The 21,997-nt window shown below is 40.2% G+C and overlaps 1 protein-coding gene across 2 annotated transcripts in view; it reads left to right on the forward strand.

Moving 5' to 3' along the window:
• Window positions 1–11,799: 11,799 nt before the first annotated feature.
• The window catches only part of ELAVL4 (ELAV like RNA binding protein 4), a 148,196-nt gene continuing 137,998 nt past the window's right edge, over window positions 11,800–21,997 (forward strand). For both annotated transcript variants that reach the window (XM_036494424.2, XM_036494425.2), the window contains exon 1: window positions 11,800–11,918. In XM_036494424.2, the coding sequence (XP_036350317.2) occupies window positions 11,901–11,918 (18 nt within the window). In that variant the 5' untranslated portion in view covers window positions 11,800–11,900. The remainder of the gene's footprint in view (window positions 11,919–21,997) is intronic.

A 21,997-nucleotide genomic window follows, 5' to 3' on the forward strand; every position in this document is an offset into this window, starting at 1 on the left:
AAACCCACTTGGGCAGGACCCTTGAAACATTCCCCACACTGGGGACTCTGGGATAGTTGGGAGGCTGAGTGTGGCTTCTCCCCTTATCTTTCCCTTTTCCCCAGATACAGGAAGGGAAAAAGAGAATGTGAAAACAATGGTCTCACCCACTTTCCTCTAGCCCTTGACCTTTTGCCCCTTAATGAAACACGTAAAAGTTATCAAAAATTAAATGTATACTTTTTAAAAATTATTTACATGATTAAGCTAAGTTATTTGTTGTAAGAGAAAGTTGTGTGGAGGCGAAAAGTTTTCCAAAGACAGCCATGTGGATACATAATTCTAGCCATTTCCTTCATCAAACTTATACATATACACAATGTAATATTTGACTAATAAACTATGACAATGCTTTTTAACAAAAAGTAACACAGACTAAACACTTCCCTAGTTATAGGAAATACAACACAAAAAATAAACTATTACTCCTAACCGTCTGAGTTTCAGTTTGATTGTAAAATAAACACACCAGTACATATGATAATTAGGGATAAGGTATATTCAATGCATAACCAAGACCCTAATTAATACATCACAGACAATGATTTAGAAAAGACAGAAAATACTATTCTTGTCTTCAAAGTTTAAAAAGTAATGGAGGAAACAGAAATTAATCAGGGAATATTCAAAACAAATATAACATACTCAGAATAGGGGCCATAGCTGTGGCAGAGTGAGTTAAGTCATGCCTGTGATGTCAGTGTCCTATATGGATGCCTCTTCAAGTCCTGGCTACTCCATTTCCCATCTAGCACCCTACTCACAGCCTGGGAAAGCAGCAAAAGATGGCCGAACATGGCCCCTGTCACCCAATCGGGAAACTGTGATGAGTCTCTTAGCTCTTGACTTCTACCGGTCCCCTACCTGGTTTCTACCTGCCCCATCCAGTCACAAGCCTTTGCAGTCATTTGAGAAGTGAATCAGCAGTTGGAAGATCTCTAGCTCTTGCTTTTGCTCTCTAATTCTGCTTTTCAAACAAAATCAACAATTCTAAATTTTAAAAATATGACAGTAATAATGAAGTAACTTAGAAAAGAGTAGTTTTCCACAAGACAATAATGATAAAGCTAGAAAAGAAAGGTACGCAATTGTAAAATAAACTTGAGGAAGCATATTTAAGGAAGAGAATTTGAAAAGTTCATATGGTGGGGGATACTAAGGTGCTTCGAAGAACTAAAAAGGTGTGCAGAGAAAGACAGTGAGAGTGGGAGTGGTGGCAGAAGTCAGGACATGCAGCGCCCTATAGGCCCTATTAAGGATTTTGGTCTGTAGCCTAAGAATAATGAAAAGCCATTGAAAAGTTTTGAATGGTGAAATCATCACATGTTTAAAAAGCCTTAGGCTGCTGTGAGAATAGACTATAGGGTAGGAAGAGGTACGGGCAGACCTGAAGAGGCCAAGACAGTAAAAGAAGGAGGGTAAGGGGGAAACATAACAAGAGTCAGTGTAGGCAAAGACAAATCAGTGATAGAGTCAAAACTGGCAGGTCCATCTTCTTTTCAAATTTTTAAAATTTTCTGACCCTCATCTGCTGTAATAAAACATTGAACATCTGCAATGAACACACAGAGAATTCAGGATGCTTCTGTTATGACCTGTACTTACACTTCAGTGTCCTAGCAGAAGGTCTATCCCCAGCAACACCATGACAAGGACAAGGTAGAGCACAAAGGACAGCAGCATTCCAAAGAAACTGTGAAAACAAATAAACAAAAGAGAGAAAAAGGCAGGGTAATGGAAAAGGCAATAGATACTCAAGTTTACTCTCATCTCTGCCACATACCTTTCCACAAGTCCCTTCCCCTCTTTGGATCACTACCATCTTTAAAATGACAAAGAGGAACTTGCTGAAATGTTCAAGTTAAACTTTTCTCTCTGTGTGGCAAAAACACAGGTGAACTATAATAGTAGTGTAGGATAGTAGTTTATATGGCAGATTTAAAAGTCATAATAAAAGAGCAAACATTAAGCAAATGCCTACCACTCACCATTCTAAATACTGTGTATAAGCTGCCTTAATATTCTCAAGAAATGATTGAGGTGATAATGTTTATCATTATCATAGTTTCTTTTTATAATTAAGATGACATAGATGGGGAGATGCTAACTCATTCAACATCCCACACTCATTAAGGGACACACAGAGCCTAGATTTGAATGTGGCAGGAAAGTTGTTATATACATGCTCGCCCAGGAGACCCGGGTTTGAATATCAGCTCTGCAATTTTTTCAATATTGTAAGCTTCAGTTTTCTCCTCTATAAAATGGTAATAGTAACATAGATATTACCCTGAAAGAAAGGTTTTGTGAGAACGGATTGAGGATAAATACATAAAGTAAGAGAATAGTATCTGAAAGTTAACAAATATTACAAAAATGCTAGGTGTTATCAGTCTCCCATCCAAGTACTAACCAGGCCTGACCCTGCTTAGCTTCCGAGATCAGACGAGATTGGGCGCATTCAGGGTGATATGGCCATAGACTAGGTGTTATCAGTATTTGGTGGCTCAGAAAAGAATTGGAACATAAATTTTGGAAGGCGCTTATTAGGAATAGTGACTCATTTATTGACCCCAAGTCTCTACGTTATTTCCAAGTCATAGAGGCAAACTTTAAATACCATGAGGCTCTACATTGGAAAGCTATTATTTACTCTGTGAAAATAATTTAGCATCTTTACTTGAAAATTACACCCTCATTTAACACTTGAAAAGGGAGAAAACTGATGAGGATACATAGAATAATCATATATATACAAAAACATTCCTAGACCTAATCCAATCAGGTTTGGAACTTCTTAGTTCTTTCATGAATAAACTTATTGGTCACAACCAACATTTAAAAAGATTAAATAATAGGATAGTCTGTATTTAACTGGAAAATATCAGCGTATACTGGAGACAAAGAAAATGTTGTTTCATGAAATTTTGTTTCAGTAAGAGAGACAGAAATGGAAACTATATTTTTCACTTTACCCCAGAACTTTAAAAGGTCTAAATACATAGAACTAGATTATTTATTAATTTAACAGATATTCACTATATATAATTCTACTAAGAGTTGGGTTCACAAGAAAGAGTCCCAGCTTCAAGAAGTTCAAAGTGAAATGGAGGAAATGGACACTAAGCAAACCCATACTGGAGCTTATGAAACCTAAGCCTCTTTTCCTGAGACAAAGAATGATATATAGGCAGGAAAACATGCTTTGGAATTACTGAATTATCAGAGGCTGGGGAAAGGAGTCCAGTTCATCATAGCCAATGGCAGTTGGTAATTTTTCTTTCTTTTTTTTTTGTTTTTTAGTTCTAGATTTGTGTTAAGAACTTAAAGTGTTTACTTAGGTAAATGAAGATAAATAACATTAACTGTGTGATGCAAATCATCGCTTCACTGGTGTGTTGTCTTTCTTTTTTGACAGTTTTTTTTCCTTAGGAGAACTGGGAAGGGATAAAAGATGGCAAGGGAGAACCACATACCATTCTACTCCTTCTTTTATACATCCTACCAGTATGGGTTAAAAACGAAGCTATTGACTTCTGGAACTAGATATGGTTAAACTCTCACCTTAATTAGTACAGAAACCCCACAGATTGTTAATGAGGCTGTCTGAATTGGCACCTGCTCCTGCCAGGATCGCTTGTGAGCCATCGACAGCCAGGTCCCTTGAGTCAGTGAGAAGGAAGTAGTAGAGGAGAGCAGGATATACAGGCTGCCTTGTAGGTGGTTTTGAAAATTCTTGAGTCGGTATTGTAGCTCCTTTGTTGTTGTTGTGCAGAAAAGAGGCACAGCCGTAGTTCACTGAGTACTTACACAGACGTTTTAGGCACAAATGTCCATCTATGAAGTATGAGCTCTGATCTGACCTATAAGCAGATCCTTTGCTTTTCAGCTTTATGTGATTTTGGGTTACTTAGCCTTTCAGAGCTTGGTGTCTTTTCTACAAAATCAGGAACATCGGATATTTATGAGACGTGAATAATGCCTGAGTGAACTAGGCAGCAGATTTCTGGGTAGATAGTGAGTGCTCAATAATTAATTTGGGTGTAAAATTAAAATGCCTGCAAAAGAAACAGTAATGAAGTGCTTTGGAGGTTGGAAGGAGGACAGTGTTATATCAGGAAAAATTTCTTCAAGGTGCTGAAAGGAAACTTACAAGATTTGTCTAATTTTAAAGGGAGGCAACATAGGGTGTGTGTGTGTGTGTGTACACGTGTGTTCACACACAGCAGGGGGATTCCCAGGAAGGAATAGCAAAAGCAAATGTGTGCAGACATTAAAATTGGGACACTACAATTGGTAGATGTGCTCTTTGTTGGAAAATACAATTGCTCTTCAGTCTCAAACCTTATGGTCCATCAAGGAAACAAACTGAAATTGACAAATCAAAATGACATCAGTTGTGACAGAGAACTGCAAGCGGGCTATGGAAATCCAGAGGAGACCCATCATTGTCAAAAAAGGGGGTGTGGGAGAGAAATTGACAAGCTAAGTGTGAAAATGACCCAAAAAGGTGGGTGTATACGCTGGAAAGGAGGGTAATCAATGGTTTTGGTGCCAGCTATGTACTAATGATCATTTGCTTTATACCAAGCATTTTAGATTCATTATAGTACTTCTAAATGTGTTGGTTAATATATTGGTTTTGTTGCTGTGATAGAAGTTTATTCCTCTGACAGGTAAAAATTTGTCTACATAATCTGTGGCTGCTATGACAACACATGTAGTTATCAAGGCTGCAGGGACTGTTTTGTTGTCCTGCCAACTTTCATATCAGTTTCTATAATGACATCAGCATTCCTTCAGCTAGAAGAAAGGGACAATAGAGAATTAAGAGTGACCAAGGTTCAAGGCAAGGGGATTAAATTTTTCCTCTTGGTGAGCAAGTTGCAAGGTCACAGTCCTGAAGACCAGATAGGTAAGGAGATGTTCATTCTTTTGGCCCTATTTAGAAAACACCACCTGCCTGGGCAGATGTTATGGTCAAGCAGGTTAAGCTACTATTTGCAATTCCAGCATCCTAAAAGGGCACCAGTTAGACCTCTGGCTTGCTTTATTTCTGATCCAGCTCCCTGCTAATGTGCCTGGGAAAGCAGCAGAAGATGTATTAATGTGGCTCCTGGCTCCAACTTTGCCTAGCTCCAGTCATTGCAGCCATTTGGAAAGTGAAACAGTGCAATAAAGACTGATCTCTCTCTCTCTCACTCTCTAATACTGCTTTGCAAATTAAATAGGTTTCTAGAAAGAAACAAAAGCCATCTGCTAAACATGACAATAATTGGCCTGAGTAGAATGCTGCTCAATTTAGCAAATATAAATAATCTATAGATAAAATGACCATCAATAAAATAGATTTCATTTTCTGATTTCATTTAATCTACAAAACTTTTTAAAAGATAGATTTAATTCACACTCCCACGATGTCAACAAGAAACAGATAACTTCCTTAAGATAGTTGTAAAGCAGAGATTTTAGTCTATGCCCTATGTGACCCTCAAGTTGTCTTCTTTTTTTGACTGTAATTCACATAGCAAATATTTACTTTAAGATTTATTTTACTTTACTATTGCTAAGTCAGATATATAGAGAGAAGGAGAGACAGAGAGGAAGATCTTCCACCCGATGATTTACTCCCAAAGTGGCCACAACTGCTGGAGGTGCACCAATCCGAAGCCAGGAGCCCAGAGCCTCTTCTGGGTCTCCCACGTGGGTGCAGGGTCCCAAGGGTTTATGTTGTCCTTTACTGTTTTCCCAACCCACAATAGGGAGCTGGACAGGAAGTGGGGCAGCTGGGATTAGAACCAATGACCATATGGGATCTTGGCACATGCAAGGCTGGGATTTTAGCCACTAGGCTACTGCGCCGAGCCCAGCAAATATTTACTTTTATAAGCCATGTATTCAGATCAGCAGCAATTCAGAACTGTTGAATTATCAATACCACTTGAGCAAGACCCTTGGAGCATGCCCCACATCGGGGACCTGGAATGGATGGGATGCTGGGTGGGGTTTCTCCCTTTATCTCTCCCCTTACCCCAGATACAGAAAATAATAATAACAATAATAATAATAATAATGTAGAAACAATGGTCTTACCCACTTTCCTATAGCCCTTGACACTTTGTGCCAATAATCAACTATGTAAAGATTATCAAAATAAAATAATTACCAAAAAAAAGCATATGTATTCGTGGGGCTCTTGTGTGACACAGAGGATTAAACCACTGCTTACAACAGAAGCATCCTATGTCAGTTAGTTAAGAGTCCTGGTTGCTCTGCTCCTGACCCTGTGACCTGCTGATGCACCTGGGAGAGCAGCAGAAGATGGCCCAAGTGCTTTAGTTTCTGCCCACTCACCTGGGAGATTAGGGCAAAGATTCAGACTCCTTGCTTCAGCCTGCCCAGACCCAGTCATTATGTCCATTTACGGAGTTAGCCAGTGTATGAAGGTCTCCTCTCTCTCTCTCTCTCTCTCTCTCTCTCTCTCTCTCTCTCTCTCTCTCTCTTTCTTTCTTTCTCTCTCTCTCTGTATGTGTCTCTCTCCCCCTCACTCACTCCCTCTCCCCTTCTCCCTTTTCCCCTTTTGCTCAATTCTCTTTCCCTCCTCCCCACTCCCCCAGTCCCTCTCTCTGTCACTGTGCCTTTCAGATAAATACATCTTTAGAGGTATTTATTCCCTGCTCCATTCTAAAGAAATTTAAGGGATGAGCATGAAATTTGAAATGCCAGAAAAGAGAAAGAGCACTCACGTTTTGGTAATCATATCCACACAGAGGAAATGTCCAGCAAATGGCAGCCGTTGCCAGCTGGGTTCTGTTTCTTCATCTGTGCCACACGATTTAGAGACTTTTCTCGCCTGGAAGTGAGAATGATGCTATCAAGCCTCCATGGAACTTTCAGCACCAAAATTTACACAGAGACTGAGTAACTGTTTCTTACTGCCTACACATCATACTTGGCCCAGTTATGTTCTACTATTAAGCAATTAATTATATAATCTATTATGTGCAAACTGAAGTTATTAAGGAAAAACTAAGAATAGCTAAAACTGTTAAAGCAAAGACTCTAATAAAAATGCATTTGAAGATCTCATGGATTTACTTGAAAACAGCACTTACTACCCAGCGCCCACCCAACTTTACGTGTTAAAACATTAGAGTGTGCACAAATTCTGTTGTATTCAACAAAATTACCTTGTAGCCTCCCTCCGACAATGTAATACTGCACTTATGTCATAGATACACAGGGTAGATCAAACTTTGATATTCAGTTTTACTCTTTATTCTATAAAGCTCAATTCTGGAATCATTCCCCACCCCCTTAAGTGTCTCCCAGTACACCCTTCCTGCCCCACCCCCTTCATCCTTAAGCTGCATTGGTCAACCCTATTCTGGTTCTCTAGAAGTCCTCGTCCTTTTTATTTCAGTACTTTTCACTCAGTATTTTCACAATCTACTGCCTAGCTGACAGTCCCCTCAGTCTGTGATCTTCTACAGTAGAGAAGGCAAATCTACTGCCAGTAGTTAGCATGGGAGCTAGACGCTGTAAGTACTCAATAGACACTTCCTGAGTGAATGAGATTCCTTGGTTCCCTTTCAGAAGATGTTGACAATGAAAGCAACAGATGTATGGTCTCAAATCAAATTTCCCAAATCCCCTAAGCATTCATGGCTTGACACGTGCCACTTTGTCTATATATGCACAAGGCACAGCCTGTTTTGAATGCGCCCTTGTAGCGCAGAAACAAAAAGAAGCAACTCGTGGTTACCTAACATACTTTATATTATATTTATATTAACATAAAAATGATCAACTTCAAATGACTTATGATGTATACAGAAAATACAACTCAGAGAGATGAATTTGTGAAAGCTAATAGAGATGCTGAATGACAGAGTGGGATCATCCAACTGCATCTAACACCACATGACCTCCCCAGGGAGAAGCCAAGCAGGGCGGTGGGGGATAAGCTCATGCTCTGAAGCCCCTCCTACATTTTAAAATTGACATATCCTTTAACTTTATGCTTATTAACTCTGAATTTTAACCCATCACATGAAGATTCAGAAACAAATGTTCCCCTCCATAACTAACACCTTTATGCTCACCATTTATTATGTGAGCCCTAGAGGTTGTATGGATACTCTTGTTAAGTAGTTCTCATTAAGATAGAAATAGGGCGGGACAGGGGAGGAGTGTGACAAATCAAATCCTCAGGTTGGATCAATCAGATAAACAAAGAAACGGCAGGTGCCTTTATAATAACGAGCACAATGAGCTTGTACTGCCTTTGTGTGAAGACCTGGGACTTTTCCAGAAAAATAATATTTCCTTTACAAAAGTAAGTCTCTATGTTCTTATTACTTGTTTTGTTACATGAAGTTGACTATTCTAGAGTCATACTATGATTAGTGATGCTAAAAGTGTAAATTGTGACGCAACATGGATTCATTTTCCGGTTAGTATTAAAACATATAAATTCACATTACACTTTGGAGATTCAAAACAATTCTAAACCATTTATTTTAAGATAATAAATATGTGGATAAAATTAGCACTTCAATTATGTAAATATGTAAATTGTCACATATCACACATATGGTTTTATCTAAAAGATACTTCCAGTTAGTAAAAAGCATTTTTTCCATTTCACAGTTCTTAATACAATAGCAATTTTCTGCTTTTAATGAAATTTTTCATAAGTGTATTACCTTAATATGTTTGATTCCTAGCTGATTATTACTTCTAAAATACTAGAGGTATAGATGGAATAGCAAAATTGGAGATGTATTCTTTTATATTTCTGTGTGTGGGATTTTTCGGTTATTTTTGAAAGATCATATAAATAGAGATAGACTCAATTATAGAACATAATACTCAAAATGTATGACAAAGTCCTATATATGCCAGATTCTTCACTTTGAAGAATTCACAGCAGAACTGGTTTTGGAAACTGAACACTGAAATAATTAATGATCTTTAAATGCCTTGTGCCAGAATTAAACTGTGTTAGTAGTACATTATCTGGGTTTCTTTTTAATTCAGACCCTTCTCCATTCTAGGTTCTGACATGAACAGTGTTAGAGAAAAATATATTCATTTACCAATACAAGGTGTATGTACCAAAATCTCTAGAGTATGACAAAGAACTAAAACTTATACAACGTGATTTTTCTAAAAAATGAAAATACATCGAAACTTTCCTATTGCTTTCTGTGTAACTCAGTCTTCAGAATAATCCTTGTCCTCTCCCGTGAAGTCAGTTCTAACAGCACAGCTATTTTACTTATGAGAAAACTGACACACAAAGAGGTGACATACCGGACCTCAAATCATGCAGTCAGGATTCAAATGAGTTGTGGAGCTTTGAATACCAACTATTACCCAAAATAGCCAAACTAGAGTCCCTGGGGAGGTGATAGTTATAAAGAACAAAATTTACCACAAACATTGAATCTAAATAACTGAAAATAACAACTCAGTATCAGGTTCTTTATATATAATGAATCTGGCAGTGTGTTAGGTTTAGCTCTTTATCTTCCCTTTCTTATATTTAATCCTTAAAATCACACAATGATGTATTTTCTAGCTGCACAAACTTAAGCTATTTAACTTTGCAATTTAGGCTTTAGTTTTCTTATTAGCTCACATGGAGATGAGATTGTATAAAGTGCTTCTAAAAAATGCCTTGCATAAAGTAAACTTTCTTACAAGGTGTATCATTTGCTTATTTGGTCAAAAAATATAGCATAACACTAAGGTAGGCAGATACAAGTCTTCCACCTGCTGGTTCACCCACCAGGTGGCCCCAACAACTGGGGCTGGGCCAGACCACAGCTAGGAACCTGGATCCCTCTGTGTGTCTACAGGCTGGGCCATCCTCTGCTGCGTGCCCAGGACTGCTACCAAGGAGCTGGATTGGAATCAGACTACCAGGGACTTAAATAGGCACTCGGATGTAGGACGGAGGCATTTGAAGCAGCAGATTAACTTCACTGTGCCACAATGCAAGTGCCCAAAGGTTTCAGAATGATAAAGTGAACATAATTAGGTTAATACACATTTAAAAAATGTGGGTTTAAAACCTGCAATGACATGTTAAATACCTGAGTAGAGTAGTTGAAGCTGTGTTTCTTACTATGCTAAGCTGCATTGAATCTCTACCTGTTAACCTTTGTTAATGTTTTCCATTTTTGCTATTTTGATCATAGTCAGAGATAGTGAGATATTAAAACAATTCTGTTTTAATTCCAAAATCACCAACATTTACTACTGAAGTTCTAAAAATACAAGTAAGCAAAAGAGGGAGAAACAAAAATGACCCATAATTCTACCTTCCAGAATAACGTTGCCTTTTCAAAAAATCATTTCAGCATACAATTTTGTGACCTGCTTTATTCTCTTTGATAAACATTGTTAATATTTCTTTACGTTAGAAATATTCATTGACTGGAGCATGATGGTTTTAGAATATTCCACTGCATGATCATTCCTCTTCAAATAAGGCTTCAGCAACCAATCGCAAAACCAAATCTTTGAACATGCTATGGATAATTTCCTTGAGATAAATCTATAAAAGTAAACTCCTGGGAGAATTTCATGAACTCCTGCACTATGAATGAAAAGTTGGGATAGCCAGAGGGAAAAGCGTAGTGCTTGACACATAGTGTCAATAACAAACAGTTACTAGTGTAATGAAATCAACATCAAACTTGTTACATTTCCCCTCACAACTTTTTTGCGCCTATTTTTGTTTTTGTTTTGTTTTAATCACCAGGGCCTCCTGGTTTTTTGTTCGTTTGTTTTAATTTGGGTCTCCTTGTAGTTTGGAACCGTTTTCAAGCTTTAAAAACAGAGAAAACTTCAGAATGTTGAAAACTGTGAAAGGATTGGCTAGGAGTCAGAAACAATTACACTTTTTCCACCTGAATTCCCTGTGATCCAGGAAGGTTTTTTCTTGCCCTATAATGAGACATTGAACGGGATGATTTCCTCAGAATCTCCATTTTAGCACTTGATCCTAAGCTTACTTTCTCCTCATACCTTTATTTCCCCTAGTTTGAATCACGGTGATTTTCTTTAGGCAATAGTGGACATCCTTAGCAATCCAGTCCTGAGTTTCTTCGCCTGAGTTTCTTTCTTCGCAAGCACTGTAAGGGTCAGGGAAGACCAGAGTCTGTTTTCCTAAATTTAATGATCATTTCATCACCTAACACAGGACTAACATTGTACTGTTCAAATGTGCAGTGTAGCGCAGAAGACCACAGCAACTAAACGGCTCCTCCAAGTCACTGGAGCCAATAAACATTTTGACTAACAGCCACAGATACAGAAAGTCTTGGTCATTTTGTTCGAAGCGCACTGATTTCGGTCTTTGTCTTCATTTCTCAGTTGACATAGGATTTGCTTAAGGTGTCTACATTGCCCGTGGAAGGTCACCGCCTTAACGTTCTTCAAAACTAACACGTATTCTAAGGGCCTTCCCCAATAGATCCCGTTTATAACCCCCCAAGGCCTAGAACATTCGTTCGCCACTCACATTGTCCCAAATGGTGTCGGAGGACTTGTGAACAAACTACCCCACTTATAATGGAAGCAGAGCACAACCGGCAGGATCAAAGGAGAGAGAGAGACCAACTCATTCTACCTTTGGAGTGTCACTCTCCAAGCCCAGCCAGGTAGCCGGGCTGGAACCTGACTGGCATAGCTTTGTGCCTCCGCCTCCGCGCGCGGCGCCCCCTGGAGGCGGCGGGCCGGCGGTGCAGCGCGGGCGAGCGAGTGCCGTGCGACTCGCCCCACGTCCTCCCGCGCGCCGCTCCGCGCCTGGCCTCCGCCGCTTCAGGTCCGACCGCGCCGCCGGGAAGATGCGCCTCAAGAACCAGGTAGCTGCGCCTCGGCGCCCGCCGCACGCCCCCGACGCCCCGCCCACTCGCTGTCACGGGCGCCCGCAGCCGGTCGCGGGCAGCGGGCGGCCACGTGGCCGCGACTGGCCCTCTGTCAGCACGCAGCCTCGCCACCCCGACCGCTGGGGGAGCGCCGGGCCCCTGGAGGAGGGCGCAGCCGCCGCGCGTCCCCCGGCTGACCCCGGGACCGACCCCTGGCCGCCCCTTCCCGCCCGCGGCGCTGCCGCTCCGGCTTCTCTCGGCCACACCCCCGCCGGCCTCCCGAGATTTCCCGCGCCCCTAAGGAAGCAACTGAAACTTGGGGCGGCGCGTGTCCGCCTCCCCGCGGCAGACGCGGAGGCCCCCGCGCCACCCCCCACCCACCTCTGTGCCTTTCCCTGAGCGGTCTTCGGGGTGGCTTTGTCAAACCGACTGCTGGCGCCGAAAGGTCCGGGTGGCTTTGGGTGAAGAAAGGTCCCAGGGGACAGGGCCCTGGGGCGCGGATCCTTGAGGGGCCTCCTGTGTCTGTGGGACTCCTCGCTAATTGGCACTCCGGGAGGACAGCACCGTCTCTGCCCTTGTCCCCGTTACAGCCCGGCGTGGACTTGGGGTATTTCTGGATGAGATGAATAGGCGCTGACTATGCACTAAGCAGTGCTGTTGTGTGGCTAAGGGAAAAGGCGCAGGTGTGGGGTGTATCTGTGTGCTGTAATTGTCATCTCTCTCAACTGCAGGCTGACGTGGTAAACACGTCCTGTAATCTGGAGTCTACTAGAGACACAGTCGTTTTCTAAAGAGAACCTCCCCACCCCGACATATGCTAAGGGACCGCAGGGAAATGGAGGGGAGTTAACTTCCAGAAAACAACTCCAGGTTGGGGCGGGGGGAGGGGGCCAGGGCTTGGGGGGGGCCAGGGAGAGTCATGTTGATTCCCAAGCTGTTAGTGGATACCGCTCAAGGGTGATAATTCTCAATAAAATCTTCCCTCTGGGGCATTAAATACCTGCCTCACCAGCACAGTTGGTCCTGTGCCCTGGGGTTTCCTGAAAACCGATTCACATCCCGTGCCTAGGTGGGTTAGCAGAGACTGCTGCGTAGTACCCTCCTGCTGTTGTTCACCTAGTTTTTCATATTTTATAAGATTTGCAAATTGACACTGAACAGGCTTTCACCTCAGTCATTTCAGAGTAAGTTTGATGTTTTAAGTGAGATGTGAATGGAGCTCCATTCAAGAGAGAAGAGTCTGTGTGAAGTGTTTTGTAAATGTGAGTAGGTTGAACTTTAAACACTGAATAAAATTAATGTTCACAGGAATCAAAAGATTCCACCCAGATGTTTGCCTTTGTGCTTCTGTGATAAAGTGACAGTACCACGCTGCTTGGTGCCTCTCCTTGTGGGTCTTGGGTGGGATGGGCGGGGCACTGTGATTAATGGAGCAAGTGGATGATTACTTTGCTTTTTTTTTTTTTAAGTGTAAGAAAGGAGGAGTTATGACTTACTTATACAGAAGATTTACCCGCACTGCTAATTGCTCTAAAAGTGTGTGCAGGAGTTAGATGTGCATTTTCAGTTGGAGAAACTGTTAATGATCTTCTGTGGTTCTCATTGGTGTTAGACTCTGGAAGCTTGGCTTGCTTGTTGAGGTCAAGTACTGGGGTGTGGGTTGTAATGGCGGTAGGTTGTGAGTTAGAACTGGAGACCTCCCTAATTGCTCTACTTAGAAAACAGCATTGTGTAGAGACAGTGTGCTTTAGCATGAAAGATTGCAATTTAGTCTTGGTTCAAGTCTCCCCCAGCACTTGGTAGTTAAGTGCCTCTCTAGTTAACTTCTTGATCCACTCCCTGTTCTTTAGACCCAATAGAAAGATGGTTATAAAACCAAACTTGCATGGGAGTTATGGGAATTACATGGGAATTATGTGAAAAGCCGTGTATGTATAGTGAAAAAGGTGGGTGTGGGGGGGAAGCATGAGGGAACTCCTTGAGATAATTGGAATATGCCAAATCTTGATTGAGATGCTGAATGGTAGGGTGCATCCATGTTCCAGAACTTGCCAGACTGAAGCCTAAAGATCTGTGCATTAGATTTCAAGTGCATTAGCTCTCAATGAACTTAATTTCTAAAAATTAACCTCTCGATGTATTAAGTACATGACTTTGGGAGGTCTAACCTTGTGAGTCACCTCAGGGGTGCCCTCTGCATAAAGCTGTATCTTCTCCATAAATCCTGATAAGTCATCAGAAAGCTACAAAATAGTTTAAATTGTTTTCTTTAGGTTGATGTTAGGGCTAATAGTTCATAGAGAAGAATGAGTCTTTGACTTGTGGTAAGATTATGTTTAATTTGGAATTTGCATATGCAAATTAGTTTGCATATGCATATTAGTTCAAAAAATACATAAAACATTCTGTTTATCCCAGTAAAGCCATCCAGTAAGCACAACTCCTGAAAAGTAATAGTGGTTTTTGTATCACTTGCTTCCAGTAAATTATTTGCATCAGTATAGTTAGTGAGATATGTAAATTTTTCCCATAGAGCCAGACACACAGCAAATACTGATCTATGCTGTTTGTTATTTTTAATATTGATATAATCATATTTTCTGGAGGTCAGACATCAATACTATATGGACTTTAAATATCAATTCATCATAAAGAAGCGTAAATGTTTTTCAAGTAGAGGCAAGTCAGTAATTATTAATAAGATGTTTTAAAAATAAAATTTTGTTTATCTAGACATACTAGTCAAAAATATTTTAACCTTAGCTTTTGGGAATACACGTGAAGAATACGGTGGAAACCAAAACATTTTCAAAAAGCAAAAATATCCCCACAAAGATTGGGTTAGCTTGTTTTTGCACAGGCTAGCAAGCTTTTTGATTATGGAGACAGTTCTTACATGCTTAATTCCTTAGTTTCTCACCCACTGGAAGCAGATTAGAAGGCTTGTTAGATAGGTAACACATTTTAACTTTCATGAGTTGTTAACTGAAAATGAGGTGTGGGCAAATTACAAAGATAAGAGATATCAGTTTTAATCTTAAGTAAAAGCTATAAATGAATTAGAATAATAATTATTTCTGGTTTGTTGGAAATTTCAATTTTATTCCGTAAAAGGGTTAAATAATCTTTTAAAAATCTTTTTAAATTTTAAATAATCTTTTAAAAGAAGATTTGTTTATTTATATTTACTTCCTTACTTATTGGAAAGATTTACAGAAAGAATGAGAGCGTGAAAGATCTTGCATCTGCTGGATCACTCCCCAAGTGGCTGCAGCAGCAGCCAGTGTTGAGCAGATCTGAAGCCAGGAACCAGGAGCTGCCTCCAGGTTGATCCCAAGGCTTTGGGCCATTCTCCACTGCTGTCCCAGGCCACAAGCAGGAAGCGGGCTGAGAAATGGAGCACCCAGGACATAACCTTCACCCAAATGAGGTCCCAGCATGGGCAAGGCGAGAATTTAGCTACTGGGCCATCATGCAGGGCTCATGAAATACTCTTTTAAACTGAGAAAATAAATATATTTTAGAAAAAATGTCCATCTGATATGATTAGGACATTAACTTTGAATTTCTTTCTTTCTTTCTTTCTTTCTTTCTTTCTTTCTTTGAATTTCTTTCTTTCTTTCTTTCTTTCTTTCTTTCTTTCTTTCTTTCTTTCTTTCTTTCTTTCTTTCTTTAATAGTTTGAAAGGAAAAGTCATGGAGGGAGGGAGGGAGAAAGAGAGAGAGATGGATTTTCCATCTGATGATTTACTCCCCAAATATTTGCAGGACCAAAGCCAGGAACTTCATCTGGGTCTCCCACATGGGTTTTAGGGGCCCAAATGCTTGAGCTGTCCTCCAGTGCTTTCCAGGTACATTAGCCGGGAGATGGATCAGAAACAGAGCATCTGGGACACAAACCGGTTCTCATATGGGATGCCAGAGTTGCAGGAAGCGGCTTTCCGCTGCCCCACAGCATCAGCCCCTACACTTTGGTTTCTTAAAAGGCAAGCTTTAGTTAACTGGACATTTTACTTAACTAGAATGACTATACTGCAGCTGTTGAAATTGTTACTTGCAATGTATTATTGGGAACTGGATTTTTTTAAAAAAATCACATTTCTCTTTTGATGCAACCTCATGATGAGACGAATCATATTTAAATTATTAGTTTACTAAGGCCACCATAACAGAGACCACAGATTGGGTGGTTCAAACAACTGAAACATTCTTCCTTGGAGTTCTGAAGGCTAGCATTCCAAAATCAAAGTGTAGGTAGGTCTTCTCTGAGCTGTTTGTCATTGACTATTGTCTCACTTTGCCCTCATCTCTTCTTTAGAGATATCAATCATATTGGATTAAGACTCATTGTTATAAAATTATTTTACTGCTTTAAGGTCCTATCTCAAAATACCACATTCTGAGATACTGTAAATGAAACTTCAACATATAAATTTGGGGAGACGGTTTAGGCCAAAGCATATAATGTAGGTATTTAGTAGCTGATTGGTAATGCAAAGCTTGTATCATTGTGTAATAAATTGAACAGGTCAGAATTTAATTTTCTTGTTGTTTTGAAACAGTTCACTTTAGATTTAAATATTGTAGTTCACTGCTGCAGTGAGAAACTCAGAGGTTTTTATGTGAAGCTGATTACAAATGAGTTAGAGCCGTTGTCCAAAATGAATTTAACCTTTAACGGGGCTCACTAACAATTATTTCCTTCATCGAAGGACAAAGATGGTTGTGCTTCCTAATCTCTTACATTACAGTTCTCTGGATAATGGAGGTAGGAGAAGTAATTTTCTAAAAACAGTTACCCCTTTGATACTGTCATACTTAGTTGTTATTTGAGCTTTTTGACCTTTTAGATATCTCCATAATAACATAATTATACTAATGCCTTGATGCGTAGTTTCTGCATATTCAATCCATGAATCATAGACCCAGATTTGCTGCACAAGTGACCTTTGTGCTCACAAATCAGAGCCTGCTGATAGTTTCCTCAGAGGAACCTGATCTGCCTACTTTGAGGTTTATTCTCTGCCTGTTGGAAGTTCATTTCTGTAACACATGTTCTTATGTCAGAATATGATGCTTTGTCTAAAGAAAAGGAAACTAAGTTTTCCTTCCTCTCTCTTTCTTAAATAAAGATTTCTGAATTATTGCTAATTCTTCTGGAAAGAGGTGAAATTGGGGTTGGGAAAGGGAGAGAGCAGGAAACCAATGAAGCAGGTGCTGGTGTGTACAAGTGTTTGATCCTAGCTGTCTATCGTTGTATGTCCCTCTCTGGGTGACTTAATTTGTTCCTTAGTCCTGAACCATCTGATACTGAGTTATTTTCCATTTGATTTTTGTCCTCCTGATGAACTTGGAAAGAAAAATTTCAGTGTAGGGAATGCACTTGATTTGCAATTTGAGATGTTAGCCTTACGCTTTCATTACAGATTGGCATTATACTTTTTATATTTCTTATAGGATATACCTCATAATTATTATGTTCATCTATTTTATTCAGTTTTCAAAATATATTCTTATATTATCCTGTTTGAGTCCATTGCCCTGCAGATCTACTCTATCTTTTTTTCCAATCTTTTTTGTGACTTTTGTAGATTGCATCAATGAGTCCCCTTGCCCTCTTGTTTCTGGAAGGACCCAGCTAACTTGGATGGGGAACACTAGCAGGTATCTGAGACAGAAGGAAAAGGAGTGTAGGATATTTCTTTTCCCTACCAGTTAGCAGTGGCTGTTTGGTAGCCCCAGTCCTCCATGCCACAGCTGCAGCTGCCTCTGAGTCCTCTCAAAGAGCCCATATGGAATCTTGCCAGATCCAAGGTGGGGATTTAGTCTCTAGGCTATTGCGCCAGGCAATGGGTTCCTACTGTTTCTAGCCACAGGCTACTTCCTAGCCCTTGCTGATGTCCCTTCATTAGACTTTCCCTTTTCAGGATGCCTCCCTCTTTCCTGTTCAGACTCTATTGAGACACAGCTTCTTGGTAAAGAATAACCTACAGAAATTTAGTGATTTGCCCAGTATTAATCAGCTGATAAATGACAGAGTAGGAACTTGAATTCTGGTTTTGTGATTCAGAGGCAGTCCCAATTTTGAATATACTACAAAGGAATTTATCTCAAACTGGTTAATGCTGTCGAAGATTCTTCTTTACTCCATTAAACATAGGATATATAATATTGTTTATTAGTATCTCTTAAATGTGGAAGGCTTTTTGTAAAAAGCAGTATTATTTTAAAAAAGCCTGTTGCCGGGGGCCGTGTGATGGATGTAGGGAAACAGGAAGGTGTGAGAAACATTGCTTCCATTGCAGGCAAGGCCGCGAAGGAACTCCCCGTCGAGCAGGGCTCCGGCGGGACGTTGTTTTGATCACCTGAATGCAGCCCGCTTTCCATTGCCGGACTTCCCCACTGAGTTTTCAGTAATCTGCCTAGGCACTGTCTGCCCCTGCGGAGTTAACACTTGATGTATGGTATCTGTGCGAGCTTGGAAGTTGATGTTACTGATATTCATTCGCTTCTAGCATAAAGGTTTTTACCTACTGCTGCTACGGCTGCCACCATTGCTATGTTAATCAAAGGTGTTCTGTCCTCAGGTGGTGGGGACTTGTTTACAGCCTTTCCTCTCCCATTGACGATATGCTAATCAAGGGTGCTAACTTCCCAGGTATAGGGGAAACCCATTCTTTCTCTCTTTGATCTTTTGGGTCCTGCCTCCCGGACACATTCCTCCCTTAGCTGATTCAAGAGGTATGTGTTACTGGTTGAGCTTTCCTTAGGCGAGACAAACGGCAGAATTATCTTTAGCAACACCCATTTGATCATGACGTAAAAAGTCTGAGCCAGAGTTTGACTGACTGTATAAATAAAGCGGACGGCTTTATTGCATAGTCCACTATCTTCAAGGAATTCTGGTGGTCCGTCTCTTTCTTTCTGCGCCTCATCCACGCACCCTTCCCGAGTTCCGAAACCCAGGCTGGAGCTGGACTCCGGCAGCCTGTCACCTCAGACATGTCTTATCTTCACAAAAGAAGTATAGAGATAAAATCAGAAATCATTTACAGTGTCTGGATGAACAATTGGGGATAGTATGAGCAGTTAATTACCTTCCATGTCCCTCTTCTATTTCTCTGGTAATCTACTATTAAATTCTCTTAATTCTTTGACCTTCTGCTCTCTTCTCGTTCAGTTGGTCACCAATTCTAAAGATTGTCCCTAAAACATAGTCTGATCTTGTTTGTTCCGTTTCAATGGCAATTTAGATACTTATAGTGTCATTCATAGACCGTACAAAATTACCAGTAAAAGTTGATCTGCAGCAGATTTGTTGATTTTTGAGGCCCTCAGCTACCTGGACAGGACCAGATTAAATGATTCCTTGGGCCTTATATGGCTGGTGGGTCAGGCATTCCTCATCTCTGGGAGACAAGACTGGGGAGAAGGTGCTTCACGAATAAAGGGGTCTCTCCTGGAGTAATGGAAATAATTTGAAACTAAGTAAAGATGGCCTTGCAGCCCTCAAGTACTATTTACACTCCTCATTCAAGATCATTTTTCTTCTGTTTCTGTTATTGGAGAGAGACAAAGAAAGTATTTAATATTCTGCATAGAGTATCTCTATGCATTAAAAAATAAAACTTCAGGCCTGGCGCAATAGCCTAGAGACTAAATCCCCACCTTGGATCTGGCAAGATTCCATATGGGCACCAATTCATATGCTGGCTACTCTACTTCCCATCCAACTTCTTGCCTGTTGCCTGGGAAAGCAGTCAAGGATGGCCCAAAGCCTTGGAACCCTGCACCCACGTGGGAGACATGGAAGACGCTCCTGGCTTCAGCTGGCTCAGCTCTGGCCATTGTAGCTACTTGGGGAGTAAACCAGTGGGTGGAAGATCTTTCTGTCTGTATGTCCCTCTCTCTTTTTATCTGCTTTTCCAATTAAAAAAAATAAATCTTTAAAAGAAATAAAAATAAAAACTTTGAATAAGCAAATGCAGAAGAGACCCTGATATTTCTTCATGTCTATTGAGATTGTAATATCAATCCTAAAGTTCAAAAGACCTGCTTATTTAATATGGAATATATATATGGAAATATATATAATAAATATACATATTATATTTATCTCTATATAGACATATATATGTGTATATACATATATATATAAAGAGAGTCGTTGATCTGCTCTGCCAAGTTGTCAGTTAGTAAAAGTTATAGAGAAAATATTTGCATATTAACTTATATTTATTCATAAAATTATATACACATTTAATGATCAAGTTCTGAATTTTAGCCAGATATGTATAGCTGCCATTTTCATTGGGATTGTCTTTAACCTGAGTATTTTTAGCCAGAACAGGCTCCAAAGGCCATGGGACAAGAATTCTGTAAGAATTCATCACCACTGCTTCCAAGGCTCTGGCTTAGTGGGAAGCCAGAGTCAGGAGCTAGCACCAGGAATTGAACCCAGGCACTCTGATATGGAACATAGGCATCCCAATGGTACCTTAACCGTTAGACCAAATGTCCTCCTGCTACTTATTGCTATAAAGATGCCTGTAGCCTTCCGCTGTGCTGCTGTCACATTTGGAAACACCCACATGATGTAGCCTGGTGGTTTACTGGCTTCCTCCATGACCACTGTTTCCAGACTTACTAATCACCCTTTTTCTCCCAATAGCTATTGAATTCTATGCTTTTTCAACTTCCCGGCTCTTGGAGATGGTTGCCAGTTTTTCTCTTCACAAATTTTAGGTTCTGCCCTCCTCCTACTCATTAGTGTAGCATTTTCTTCTTTTTTTTTTAAATGCTTATTCTTTATTTTATGACACAATTTAATTGGCATTGGGATTTGCCCTCACCCCCCTCCATTGTTCTCCCCTCCAGTCTTTCAGTAGGTGTCTTTCGTGTACCCTCAGAAGCCCATCACACTGACATTGAGGTGTCTCCCACCAATGTAGGAAATTATCTGTCATTTCGCTGTGAGTACATCCTTGTACTGCATGCACAGGGACATACTTCTCTCTTTCTACGTATGAAAATATTTATTTCCATTATGTTTCCATTATACATCCCCTTAGGTACAGTCCTGCATGGGTTGAGAAGAAAAACAAAACAGAATAGCATAGCATAGCATAGAATAGAATAGAAATAAAAAATAGAATCTTCATCTCCATGATATTGTCAAACTTGTAACAAAGATATCAATGTGATGCTAAGGTGGTACAAAACAGTGTCCTAACATCTTCCTGCAGAAATAAATACTAGCATGTGATCCATGTGGTTCAAATCGGAGTACAACAAGGACTAGGTAGATCATCATTACCCATGGGTAGTAGTAATAACAGTGATAAGAGGGATATTAACAATCTCAGGTGATCACAAGCAATTGGTCTTTAATGAATTATTGATTAATAGGTTACATCACAAGATCTGAATATGTGTGGTACAAACAGCTGGGAAGTGCAGTAAGATAAAACTCTCAGTTATAATTTTTAGATTTGGCATCGCATTATCTTATATTAAGGCAAACATATGATATCTGACCTTTTGGGATTGGCTCATTTCCCTTAGCATTGTGGTTTCCAATTGTTCCCATTTTGTCACAAAGGAATGTATTTCATTTTTTAATAGCTGAGTAGTATCCCATAGAACCATAGTTTCCTTATCCAGTCTTCTGTTGATGGACATTTCTGTTATCTACATGTTTTTGTGATTATAGATTGTGCTGCTTTGAACATAGGGGTGCAGGTTGCTTGCTCATGTAACAGGTCTTTAGGATATATTCCTAGAAGTGGTATTGTTGGGTCATATGGTAGGTGGGTTTTCAGTTGCTTGATTTCCGTAGTAGTTGCACCAGCCTGCAATCCCACCAGCAGTCGAGTAGGGTTCTTTTTTCCCCACATCCTCTCCATTGGTGCTGCTGGTGGTTTTCTGTATGTAGACCATTCTTACTGGAGCTAAGTGGTATCTCATTGATGTTTTTATTTGAATTTCCCTTATTGCTAGGGAGCTTGAGCATTTTTTATATACTTGTTAGCAATTTGGATTTGTTCCTTTGTGAAGTTTCTGTCCATTTCCCTTGCC

Source organism: Ochotona princeps, chromosome 2 (assembly GCF_030435755.1).
Source record: "Ochotona princeps isolate mOchPri1 chromosome 2, mOchPri1.hap1, whole genome shotgun sequence".
In the NCBI taxonomy this organism is placed as follows: Eukaryota; Metazoa; Chordata; class Mammalia; order Lagomorpha; family Ochotonidae; genus Ochotona; species Ochotona princeps.